Source organism: Meleagris gallopavo, chromosome 13, assembly GCF_000146605.3.
Source record: "Meleagris gallopavo isolate NT-WF06-2002-E0010 breed Aviagen turkey brand Nicholas breeding stock chromosome 13, Turkey_5.1, whole genome shotgun sequence".
Taxonomy (NCBI): Eukaryota; Metazoa; Chordata; class Aves; order Galliformes; family Phasianidae; genus Meleagris; species Meleagris gallopavo.
The window spans coordinates 16,099,714-16,112,069 of NC_015023.2; the positions used below are offsets into that span (position 1 = coordinate 16,099,714).

A 12,356-nucleotide genomic window follows, 5' to 3' on the forward strand; every position below is an offset into this window, starting at 1 on the left:
GCAGCCGTAGCGGGGACGGGCAGTGCGGGTAAGCGCTGTGTCATCAGGATTTCGTGCACCGCTCTTCGGTTGTGCCCCATGGCGCCCAACTTGTTGACACGATGAGCGATGACGGAGAAAGGAAAAAACATCCGCTGCAAATGGATGATATCGGTGTGTAACGTTGTTGTGGCGCTTTGAGGTGCACTGCTGACCACTTCTTTCTGCCTTTGTTCCAGAAGCTCCGCGGCTCAGCCCGCCATGGAGGGCACCAGGCAGACCAGGATTTGCCGCCCGCACAAAATCAGCGAGTCCTCAAAGGTTGGTTTGTGTTCTCTGCTGCGTGCCAGTAAGTGAGGGGATCTCCTTTCCATGCACTGCTTGGATGGAAAGTGAATATTCTGAGCTTTCAGAAGGACGTGTGAGAGCAGCGGTGTGCCTGCACACAAGTCTTTGGTTTCAGAAGCAAGTTGCTCTCTAATGTTGTTTTTTTTTTTAAAGAAAAAAAGCAGCAGCAGCAAATGAAGATCTGCTCATCGTGACTCATAACTTAAAAAAGAAACCCACACCATCACAGCAGTGTTTGCTCTGCACCAAAGCTTCACTCATTAAATGAGATTTATTTTGGGAATTTTACGTATTGATCCATCTCACAAAATCAAAGCTAGGCGCAAAGCTAGGATTACTTTTCAGATGTCACCTTTGTTTTGTAGAAGATGAGAGCCTTGATCCCACAGGCAGCTGTTCTGCTGAACTTAGGTGTGCAAAGGTAATTTTTTTGTATGAGATCTCTGTCTGAAATAATCCATTGGTCCCCAGTTGGGAATCTGCAGAAGGCCCTTTCAGGTGAGCTGAAGATGATGACCTCAGCTTTGTAAGCTGTTAACATCCGCATTAATTACTGCGTTCACTTTGTTTCATACCAGTGACACTTGGTTCTGGTGTGAGCACTGGGTTACAGGTGCTGCAGGCAATGAACCTTTCACTGCCAACAGCTGCTACAATTTTCAGTGCCCAGATCTGTGTTATCAAATTGGAATGAGACAGATCTCATGTCCTTCTGCATCTCTAAGGAGTCCTGGTGCTGCTTTAACAGTCTGGAGGAAGTTAATTAGATCTTTGAATCTGAAACCAATTAGGTCTTTGAATCCAAAAAGTTAACATTCTAAAAGCTATAATAACAGAAGATAAGAGATAAACAGAACAGATCTTTAAAAGCATCCCTAGCAATGTCATCTTCTCCTGAGTGCTGGACCTGCCTGCCATTTTTGTGGTTTATTCTGAATGTACCTATAGTTCATCTTATTAAAAATCAATTAACTTGACAGCATTGTTTTGTTTTCTTGCTTAGACAGCAGCTGTCACTCTGTTAAACTTGGCATTATGGATGATGCTGAAGCTGTCCTAGGGGGTATAAATAGCTTGAGAAGGCTGCTTGTATTTATCATAAAATTTGTCTCGCTTTAGAAAAGTGCAGCTATCAGCTTTTGTCATTTGCTCACTGTACGAATGGAAGTGTGAAGTAGCTGCAATATGGTAATATATTCTGAGTCCCTCCAGAGCCACACATAATTTTATGTTTGGTTTCTGAAGTGGCAGCAGCTCCACACAGCAACACGGATTTGAGCAGTACAAGTTGTGATGTGTGTTTGTGGTCAGGATTATGCTGCTGACTGTGCAGCTGGTTAAGTCAATAAGAATCTCTGGCAACTCTTGCAGCCTGGTGTAATCTTGTTATGCACAATGGTGCTATTAGGGAATATTAGAGAAATGATCAGCCACTTACAAAGACTTATAAAGACATACAAATATGTTTTGGGTTTAATCCGATAGCTTTACCCTGTGAGTCAGACTCAGAACAGGGTGATGTTTATTGTCTCTTGTCCTCTGTCCTTCGCCATAACTGCTGCAAATGTGTGGTCTGTCCTTTACTGCTTCCATTCTTCTTCCCATCTCCTCTACTCTCTGAACTCTGCTTGGGCATCTTCATTTCTCAAGCTAAGAAACATGAAGATAAAACTTTCTAAAGCCTAAAACCTGTATATTTTTTTCTGGTGCAGCTCTCGGGCAGTGTTACTGTTCCCTCAAAGTTACCATCTTAAGTTCAGAGAATATAATGAGGCAGAGTATGAGAAAACTGAAGAGTTTAGGCCCAGAAAACTTAGAGTTACTGAAGCCTCATCACTTGGGTTGGTTTAACTCTGTGTATTTGTGTGTAGAAGTTACTCCAACAGAAGCTTTGTGGGAGCTTAGACACCATTATTTAGACAAGAGCATAAACAAAACCCAAGGGAAACCACTTGGCTGTCACTCTAAGACATCTGATAAAACTTCCTTGTAGTCGAAGTCTAAATAGAGAAGCAGACAAAGGTCTGGGAGTACTGCACTTCCCTCTGCCCCTGAGTGTCAACAATCACAGTGTGATTACTGAGAAACTCTCAAGTTTTGACGTTTGGTGGGGATGTGAAAAGCAAATTCTTATGTAAAAGTTAAATACTCTGGGTTGGTTCGTTTGGATCAGCTTTGAGGTGAGAAAGTTGAAGCTCTCAGGGAACAGTCATGTCCTTTGCAGGTTCTTGCTGGGGCTGCCAGGTCTATGTGGAGGGCTATTCTATACATTCAGGACCTAAATTTGAAATTAAATGACCAGGGTCAGTTTTGCTACAGATGCCTGCTTTTGTGTATGTCATGTTAGGGAAGCAAGCTTGCTGTTTAGCTTGGAAATGCTACTGCATGGCTAAACATTCTCTATTGCAACACATTTGGTTATTAATTTGGCAGCCTGCCTGCTGCTGTACCACAACTGCTAAAAGGCAGATGTGGGAGGTCAGGCTCCCAAAATTGGCATTAGCTTTGGACAATTGGCTGCCGTCGCGTCTGGACAGTGGTGAGCTATGCGTATTAATCCTGGTTATCTTGTAATTTGGTAATCATACTTCTATACATACACAGGCTGAGTATCTAGAGTAAGGTTTGAGCACATGGGAAAGAACTTGGCCCTAGGACTTGAACTTTTCTCATCCAGGTGGGTAGAGAAGTTGTTCCATTGCAATTTAACCGACCCATTAATGGCTTAACCTGATGGAAATAATCATGTGATTTCTGCTTAGGAACCAGGGAATGCCAAGGATATTTAGGATTTCCAGAACAGAAAGTGAGAATTCGTAGCCTAGGAAAGGAAAGGCTGAATGCCTGGGCAGCTTGAAGAGACCTCAGTCCATGTGTGACCACTTCCAATGTAGATAAAGGCTGAGGCACCTTTTCAAGGTGTCATTTCTATGAATGCAGGCTGAAGAACTGGGCAAGATCCAGCCTTACAGCCAGTGCTGTTTAGAACTCATGTAGGTACAATGTAAAGACGTGCTTCCTTTCTACCTCCTTTCATTTATTTTACATGTTCTGACAGGCTCCACAACTGCCTGTTTTGGATTTGGTAATTAAAGTTGTGAATTTGCTTTTAACTTAACCTGGCTTTTATTAAGAGAGATCATAAGGTAACTGACTGTACCATAAGGCATTCCACTCCTTCAGAAGGAAGAGCCCCAAAGTGGTAGCACATGGTACACAGGACTAGCTCTTTCTGTAGGTGTTAGGCATGACATTCAAGGGGTGACAAAATAACTCTATTTTGGTTCTTCTTAAGACTGGTGAGCATGTGAGAAGGAAGGGAACGCTGGTTGCCTCCAAAGCTCTGTGGCAGGTACAGAGCAGTGGGAAGAATGCCTGGGGGCAGAACATTCCCAGAAGGGCACTTAACAGACATATTCTGAAGGCATTTTCCACTTTCTTTAAAAGAGAAATATTTAGCCTTGTTCATTACAACAAAAACTACCTGGCTTCTGGAAGGCATGTAATAGTCTTATGGGAATAAGTTATCCATGTGTGCATCTTTGCACATAAATAAACAGCAATTCAAAAATGCAGTGTGTGTGTCTGGAATAATATGGAAAGAGAGGAATTTTACCCTAACGAGCTTCCCAGTGCACAGTCCTGAAAAGGTTTGGGAGGGGGTAGCTGTCAAGCCAGCACTAACCCAAACAATACATGGGTTGAATGAAAATTTGGCATGCTGCTGTATGTCTGTCTTCTTTAGCCAGTAGCTTGGTTGTGAAGAGCTCTGTAAGAAGTCATTTGAGGGACAGGAAAGAAAGGAAATGTCAGCAACGTATCTCGAAGACAATGAGTGGAAGAGTTTCAGAAAACTGTGCCTGTGTAAATCATCGGGGAGGGTGTTCGGATGCAGCACTGTGGAGGAAGTAGGAGTGAATTGTAACTAAAATGGATAGCAGGAAGTGGGAAAGCCTGCATAGGCCATTCCAAGTGAGGTGAGGCACGTGGGCTTAGCGTGTGCTGTGTGCCAACAGTTTCAAATCAGAATTTGCTATAAATGTACAACAGAAGTAACTTTTTCTTATGTGTGAATACATCTAATGGGAAAATGCTTTATGAATGCTGAAATTCTTCTTGATGGGGACAACACACCTGATACTATGTGTAGTTTTTTTTTTTCATTCCAGGTGTACAGATGGGATGACCACTCTAGTCTGGTTCTTCAGAGTCTGAATGAACAGAGGCACCGAGGCCTCTTCTGTGATATTGTCCTTGTTGTGGATGAGCAGAGAGTCCCTGCCCATCGGAACCTCCTGGCTGTTTGCAGCGACTACTTCAACTCTATGTTCACCATTGGTATGAGAGAAGCTCATCAAAAGGAAGTTGAACTTTTTGGAGCCTCTTACATCGGTCTCAAGGCTGTGGTGGACTTTCTTTACGGAAGTGAGCTGTCCTTGGATGGAGGCAATATTGATTACGTGCTCGAAACAGCTCACCTGCTGCAGATCTGGAAGGTTGTGGACTTCTGTTGTGAGTATCTTGAGAATGAAGTCAGCGAGGAGAACTATTTGTACCTGCAAGAGCTAGCCTCTATCTACAACCTGAAGCGCCTTGACTCCTACATTGATTCTTTCATCCTGCAGAACTTTGGCACGCTGTCTTTCACTCCAGACTTCCTGCAGAACGTTTCCTTGCAGAAGTTGTGCCAGTATCTGGACAGCAGCAATGTGCAGCAGGAGTGTGAGCATGATTTGCTGCAGGCTGCCTTGCAGTGGCTTACCCAGTACCCAGAAAGGGAGAACGAGGCTTACCAGGTTCTGGATAACATTCACTTTCCCTTGATACCTAAAAGCGATCTCCTCCATCGAGTCAAGCCTGCTGTGTGCTCTCTTCTTCCCAAAGAAGCAAACTGTGAGGGCTTCATAGAAGAAGCAGTAAACTACCATAACAACGTCACTGCTCAGCCAGTGCTGCAAAACAAGCGGACAGCTCTGCGAACCTGTGAGGAAAGGCTCCTCTTTGTTGGGGGGGAGGTTTCCGAACGGTGCCTAGAACTGAGTGATGATACTTGTTTCTTGGATGTCAGAAAGGGGCAGTGGGTAGCAGAGACCCCTCTCCCAGCCAGACGAAGTCACCACTGTGTTGCAGTGCTGGGAGGCTTCATCTTCATAGCCGGAGGCAGCTTTTCAAGAGACAACGGAGGGGATGCGGCTTCAAATCTCCTATATAGGTATGATCCCCGCTGTAACCAGTGGATAAAGGTGAGGCTTAAGCTGTATTATTTCTCTGTATGAAGTTCTTAATGTTCAGAGTGTTTTCATCTTTTTGGTGGAAGGAAAGGACATGTTAAAATAGCTAATGTGCCAACACTTGGAAAAAAAAGAGTTATTTTAGTGAAATCTTTGGTGGGAATGTTTAAATTCTGCCCTGAACTCTTTAGCTGCATGCATATCTTCAACTTCACTTGGGATCTGGGTATCTAAGCAGTAGAATTCCTGGTCAGTATCCACCTGCAACTCTTTAGGTAACCTTTGGGAACAATGCTAAAATAGACTTAGAGGTGATTGCACAGCTCATCTATTCTGAGCAGTAGCACATACAACTAAACAAGAGATGGGTCCAATGCAAAGGGAAAACATCTCTGATATTTGCCAAATGTGCTGCTTTAGAATTGACTTATTCACTTACAGACCTGCCATAAAACCCTGAAACCAGTGCAGTATCTGTAAAACATTATATTGTTCCTACGTTTTGAAGCAGTCATCCCGTGAGGTTCAGTTGGGTTTTTTTGAGTGCTTCCAATGTACACTACTTGTAGAGCTTGGGCAGGTCATGCATGTAAAACTGAAATATTTAGAGAGTGAGCTCAGGTGCCTCCTGTTGTCTCCTATTTTGTAAAGAAGTGCAATGTAACGTGCTGCTGCAGGAAGAACCACAAGTGTTTTATGAATAAAATGGATAAAAAATAGCAGCTTCTCAAATAAAAGGGAAGAAGCAATTATCCTCAGGCAGGAATGTACCTTGTCAGCTTGCTTACCAGGTGTTTGAAGATGTCAACATGTTATTTCTTGGCAGGTTGCCTCCATGAGACAACGTCGTGTGGATTTCTACCTGGGAGCTATAACTGACATGCTGGTAGCTGTTGGTGGCAGGAATGAAAATGGGGCTCTTTCTTCAGTGGAGACCTATAGTCCTCAGAAGGATTCATGGTCCTATATAGCAGGCTTGCCAAGGTAACAGAGATATTTGGAAAGCTGTCCTGTGTTTGAAGAATAGAGGGAGCTTACATGATTTGACATGATGAATGGCTATCCTTAGAAGGGAAGCAAGGGGCAATATGAGCAGCATCTTATTGCAAGTAACAAACTATCAGCATGTGTTAGTTGAGCAACCATCTCTTCCAGGCAATGTGTGCTTTCAAATTCTGTCCTGCAGAACATCTGAAGGACAGATGAGATCTTGTAATTTTGCTCTAATGTTCTTGAAACGTTTTTCCCAAGGTCTCTTGGAGTTGAGTTTGATTCAGAGGCACTGATTAGATGTTGACTGAAGCCTTTTATAGTTTAAATAAACTTACTGTGGCCTTACTTTGTCACTTTGGAGTGGTGGTTGTCCTGTAAGATGTTTCCCTCTGGCTGCTTAGATTGGCTGTTGCAAATGAACCACATTTACCTATATTTCAAATACCAGATAACTCTGGCAGATGTGATCCCCCCCCATGTGTGCAGAGTTACAAACTTAGCTGTTTTGCTTTTGGAAGGCTTTAGTACTGCAACTCTTATTGTAAGTAACACCAGTTCAGGATATTGAATCAATGTTTGTGTGATATGATAGTGTTTCATTTGCAAACAGCTATTCAGGTTTTGTAGTATTTCAGTCATCAAAGTTATAAGGGTGTTGGCTGTATGGATGGTATTTTTGTGATGTCTGCAACCTGCAGTACTTGCTTTCAAATGATTCTAAGTGATTCTAAGAATTTAGAATTCATTTTTTCCCTTATTCCCTTTGTTGCAGAGCCATTGGCAGCCACTGGAGGCACAGAAGCCTGCTGCCCGGTTCTGTTTTGGGCAGGTGCTGCAAAGCAAGTCTGATCCAAGCTAACAGCTGGGTCTGAGTGCTTTTAGGAAGCAGGATGCTTTTTCTGTTTCCTTCTGCTCACATAGGCAGATCTAGCAGTTGAGGCTAAACGCCACAGCCTTTCCTGAGAGGCTTCACATGAGAAAAGCCTTCTGGTAATTGGGATGATCTGTGAGATCGCAGTAACATCTCATAGAAATTGTAGCACAGCTTTTTTTGTAACATTTTCAATGAAATGTGGACGTGACCTGAATGCATTTTATGTTGCTGGAAAAACACTTATTTTGGAACAGACGTTGGTATGTTTTTCCCAGCATTTAGATGGTCTCAGGGAAGCTTGCATGGCTGGTTTAAGGCAAGCAGGCTGTAAGCTGTCTGAAAAGAGGCAGTTTTGTCTACGTGTTCCTATCAGTACCTCTGTGTTGGCTTTGAGAATTTTGCAGCTGCAGCATTTAAAAGTGAACTTTGGTTTGGGGAAGTTTTTTTGTTTTATATTTTTTGTTTTTTTTTATTAGATTGCCTAAGCAAAAGTTCCCCTCATGGGAGAGATCCCACTTATGTTGACTTAGCTGGTTGATAAACTGCAGGGTTAGGCTGCAGTACTGCAAATATTTTAAGTTATTGCTGCATCCCAAAGAAGTTCTGTGTTTTCTCCTGCCTGCTCTGTCCTGTTCTTTCCTGTTCTGCAGGTTGCAGAAAGGAAAGTCAGTATAGAGGTGAGCAACACAAAGATGCATTTCTTAATGGAGGGACAAAAATATTGCCGGAGATCGAGGAGAGGTGTGACTGGCAGTAGTGGAGGGCTGCAGGAAGGGTTCTGGGCAGTCCTTTGCTGATGTGCTTCAGATGTGTTTGCTGACAGCACTGGAGGGATGAGAGACCTCTCTCCGCACAGCCTTTTGTTTCCTGTGTTCTTCTGTCGTCTTCTCTTTGAAGAAGAGGTTTTTGTCCTCTTAGGCACATGGCCAGCAGAAGCAGGCACCCTGCCCACGGCTCTGGTGTTGTCTCTGTCTGCTCTCAGAAGAGGAATTGTCTTCCAGGCAGTTGCTGAAGTGTTAAATCATTCTAGGGTATTGGCTTACATAGTTCACTTTGAGCTGTGTGACGTTGGACTCTCATAAGATATAATATTTGTCAAAGATTCTACTCTGAACAAACATAAAATGTAGGGGTTTTGTTTGTTTGTCTTTGATTATTTTTTTCTTCTTGGAAGGGTTATAGCTTGCCATGGCAGAGGTTGCATCCTTGGTACACAGGTCTCCATTTCCAAGTTGTACATCCATGTTACTGTGTGCAGGAACTGCATTGCTTCTCTAAGGAAGACCTTTTCAGACTCTTTTTTTCTTCATATTCCTCCCCACCCCTTTCCCATCCCAACATGGTCAAAAGAACACGCTGTTTTCCCTAACCACATCCTTGGAAGGAGCGAAGTTGCTTTGACTGAAGTAATGCTGTCTTCTGGAGAAGAAAGCACAGCATCTTGAGGCAGATGCTTGACATAGAAAACATTAGCCACGCTAAATGATGGATCTTGTCCAAGTCTGTGGACAAGTGACAAGTGAGACCTCAGTCTGTTTCAGTTGGATGCTGCCTGAATCTCATTAGGGTCCTGGGCTTTCCCATTCGTAGGAGAGGTCCTCTATTTTTTTTATGCACTTTCTCAAGCTCTTTGGAAGCAGTTGCTGACATAGTTTCTAGCCCATGAGGGAACAGCAGTGACTGACGAGTTTGGCAGAGCAGAGGTTTGTGCAACGTGTTCTCATTTTGAGTAGACTTTGAAAAAGTCTGCTGTAGACATCAGTGTAATTAATTGAGTGGCTCCAGGTTAAACTTTGGCAGAACAACTGAAAGCAGTTGTGTGAGGAAATGTGTTGGAACAGGTTAATAAATGATGGTGTCTGTTCTACTAGTTGTGTCGTGAATAATCTTGCATGGTTGCAACAGGTGGACATCAAGATTCCGAGCAACCGCAGCTCGCCAGGGCTTTGCTTGGAGTAGGGGATTCCCAAAGCTGTATCAACTTAGGCCAAGTGCGTGGGGTTTCTTCTGCCTAAGAACATAAATTGTAGATAGTGCTCACCAAATGGTGTTACAGTGACAGAAGCTGTAATTTTTGCAGCATTATGTCTGGGAAAGATTCAAAATTGGCAGTTGGCTCTAATAGATGTTCTGAATTGAAACTTCTTTCTCCTTAATGCCTTTATCTTTTTTCTGGCCACTCTTATAGATGGTGCTGCCAAAACACTCACTGCTTTCTGTCAGAGGATGTCTGGACCCATGGTATTGAAGTGTCCTGTTCTGCTGCACGCTTAGAAATACTGCTGTTGAAACCACATGGCTTTTAGAAAGGATTCTTATTGATTGTTTTCAGTTTGTGCATTAGGTTTCATGCAGTTTCTATTAATGTAAAGCTGTGTATGTACAACTTTGAACGATCTTTTCATATGTCAGGCTAAGTGAAACAGCTCTAAGCTATTTCAACAGGTAATTTCTCTGTACTGGAAAACAACAAGTTGATGGCCAATTTTATGCTTCAGATATGATAGCCTTTTTCAAATTACTCTTGTAGCTACTGCAGTTCACTGGACATGCCCACTGATGGAGGCAAAAAGGAAAGCAAAAGAGCTTTTTTTGTAGCTGTCTATGCTAGACTGCCTTCATGCACTTGAGAGTGGAGTGCCTGTTTCTTATTTGCATAGAATTCCTCTTTCTTGGTACTGTAGGAAAACATTTATCCCACTTCTCTAAATATCACTGAGTATTTTCTTAACTTATGGTTTTCTATTTTTTTCCCAAATGTTGTCCATCCTTACTTCCTAGATAGATTACCTTTTAAGACCCATCCCTGTGTATATAGAGAAACATCTGCAGCAACCTGATTCTATGCCACTGGAGGCTTATGCTGCCAGTTCTTGTCCCTAAGAGACCACACACAAGGTAGAGATGCATCTAATCTACATTACACCTGCCACAGCATTTCTGGCAGGTGCAAAAGTGGGAATGTGTGTGCGCAGGGCATTTCGTGTCAAATAGATCTACCAAGCATGAGTGCTATTCTTCCAGAGTTGTGCAGATTGTGAGTTGTGGCATTTTTGAGTTGTCTTTTTGCATAACACCTTAGTCCTGTCCTTTTTTTCTGGGTAGCAAAGAGGCAGTACCATTCTGAAGGTGATCAGCCCTTGCTAGCTGCAGCATCTATCCTGGCCACTCAGCATTCTTAGGTCAAGTATGTCAACGATTGTTCTGTTTCTTCAAGTAGGAGCTTACTAATATGTCTGATTCAGACACTGGTCAGGGATCAGAAGCTTTGGTAGACATATAGAATAATTGAGCATCTTGTAGCTTTTCTCCAAAGTATCATACTTTCAGGGTAAATGTGGGTTTTCTTTCTATTCCACCTATTCTCCTGGCATATCAGCACTTGGCATTTATATGTGGAAGAAGTTTGTGTAGCTGAGACAAACTCTTAAATTACAAAATAAAAACACCTTCAGGTTCTATCCACATTGAATTTTAAGCGTGTTGAGGCACAGTTCAAAAGCATTCCTGGCTAAAGTAATGCTAGCATAGGTTTGTCTGCCGTAGAGGTTGAGTTGTTGAGACCATGACTACAAAGCATGGTAGCAGAGGCTCATGAGTGCAGGGTGAAGTATATATATTGTTCTGCAGCCTTGTGACTATTAAATTGCTTGGGCTCTTCTTATCAATGCATCTTCTAGTTTGCCACGGCTGGTACTGCAGCTACTTCTTTTGGAAAGAAAAGAGGGAGAAAAAGGCATGTGCAGGAAGGCTATGTTCAAGGAAGCCAAGACTGTCCCTCACTTAGCATTCCTCTTCTAAGAGCTCAAAAGGGTTTGGTTAGAAATATCTGAGTGCGAAGTTAAGAAAAGCCTCAAGAATTGATTTTGTAGCAGCTTTATTACAGCTGATCAAAGAGGTTTTCTCTGTGCCCTGTGGAAACAGCATGTATGAAGTTGGTTTCTATCGTCTTGTTTCGTCTTACTTAGAAGGTGGTCTGTGATTGATTGAAGCTCGTTGTCTTGTCTTGGGGCAACCAAAGAAGTTGTCTCCTGTTTAGCAGAAGTGGTAGAGCAGCAGGTAGATAGCTCATGTATCATGCTCATAAATAAAAGGAGTTCTTCTGTCTTTAGTTACTGATTTCTTCAATACTGGTTCTTGTTGAATGCTTGTGCATTTTGCTAAAATCCTTAAGTACTAATGTTTCTGTTTGCCTGTCCTAGGTTTACTTATGGCCATGCTGGAACAGTCTACAAGGAATTTGTGTACATTTCAGGTGGCCACGATTACCAAATTGGCCCGTACAGAAAAAACCTGCTGTGTTACGATTACCGCACAGATGTCTGGGAGGAGAAGAGACCAATGATCACTGCCAGGGGGTGGCACAGCATGTGCACCTTACAGGACAATATCTATTCTATTGGTGGCAGCGATGACAACATAGAAACCATGGCTCGTTTTGACATTCTGAGCGTGGAGTCGTACAGCCCTCAATGTAACCAGTGGACCAGAGTCGCTCCTCTGCTGCAAGCTAACAGTGAGTCAGGGGTGGCTGTCTGGGAAGGCAAAATTTATATCCTTGGAGGCTACAGCTGGGAAGAAACAGTCTTTTCCAAAACAGTCCAAGTTTATGATAAGGAGAAAAATAAGTGGTACAAAGGAACTGATCTACCCAAAGCGATTGCTGGTGTGTCTGCATGCGTCTGTGCATTGAAACCCAAAACAGAGGACAAAAAGAAAAAGACAAAAACAAAAAAACATCAAGATCGAGGAAGATGACTGCTTTTGGATAACCACCCTTTAATGGTGGATTCCCAAAGACCCTTGTATTTATCATTTCTTTCTAACCTTGATTCTTTATTTTTCTTTTTAAATAGGGGGAAAAGGTATCTTCTGAAGCCTCACAAACGTACAGTTGAGTGGTTTTTGGATTAAGCTCACATTTAAGGTAA

General features: G+C 42.8%; 1 protein-coding gene across 1 annotated transcript; it reads left to right on the plus strand.

Moving 5' to 3' along the window:
- The first annotated feature begins 23 nt into the window (after window positions 1–23).
- Window positions 24–12,356, plus strand: KLHL36 (kelch like family member 36). The gene is made up of 4 exons (XM_003209862.4): window positions 24–300; window positions 4,497–5,570; window positions 6,385–6,542; window positions 11,628–12,356. The coding sequence occupies exons 1-4, from the start codon at window positions 241–243 to the stop codon at window positions 12,181–12,183; spliced, it is 1,848 nt and encodes a 615-aa protein (XP_003209910.1). The 5' UTR covers window positions 24–240; the 3' UTR covers window positions 12,184–12,356.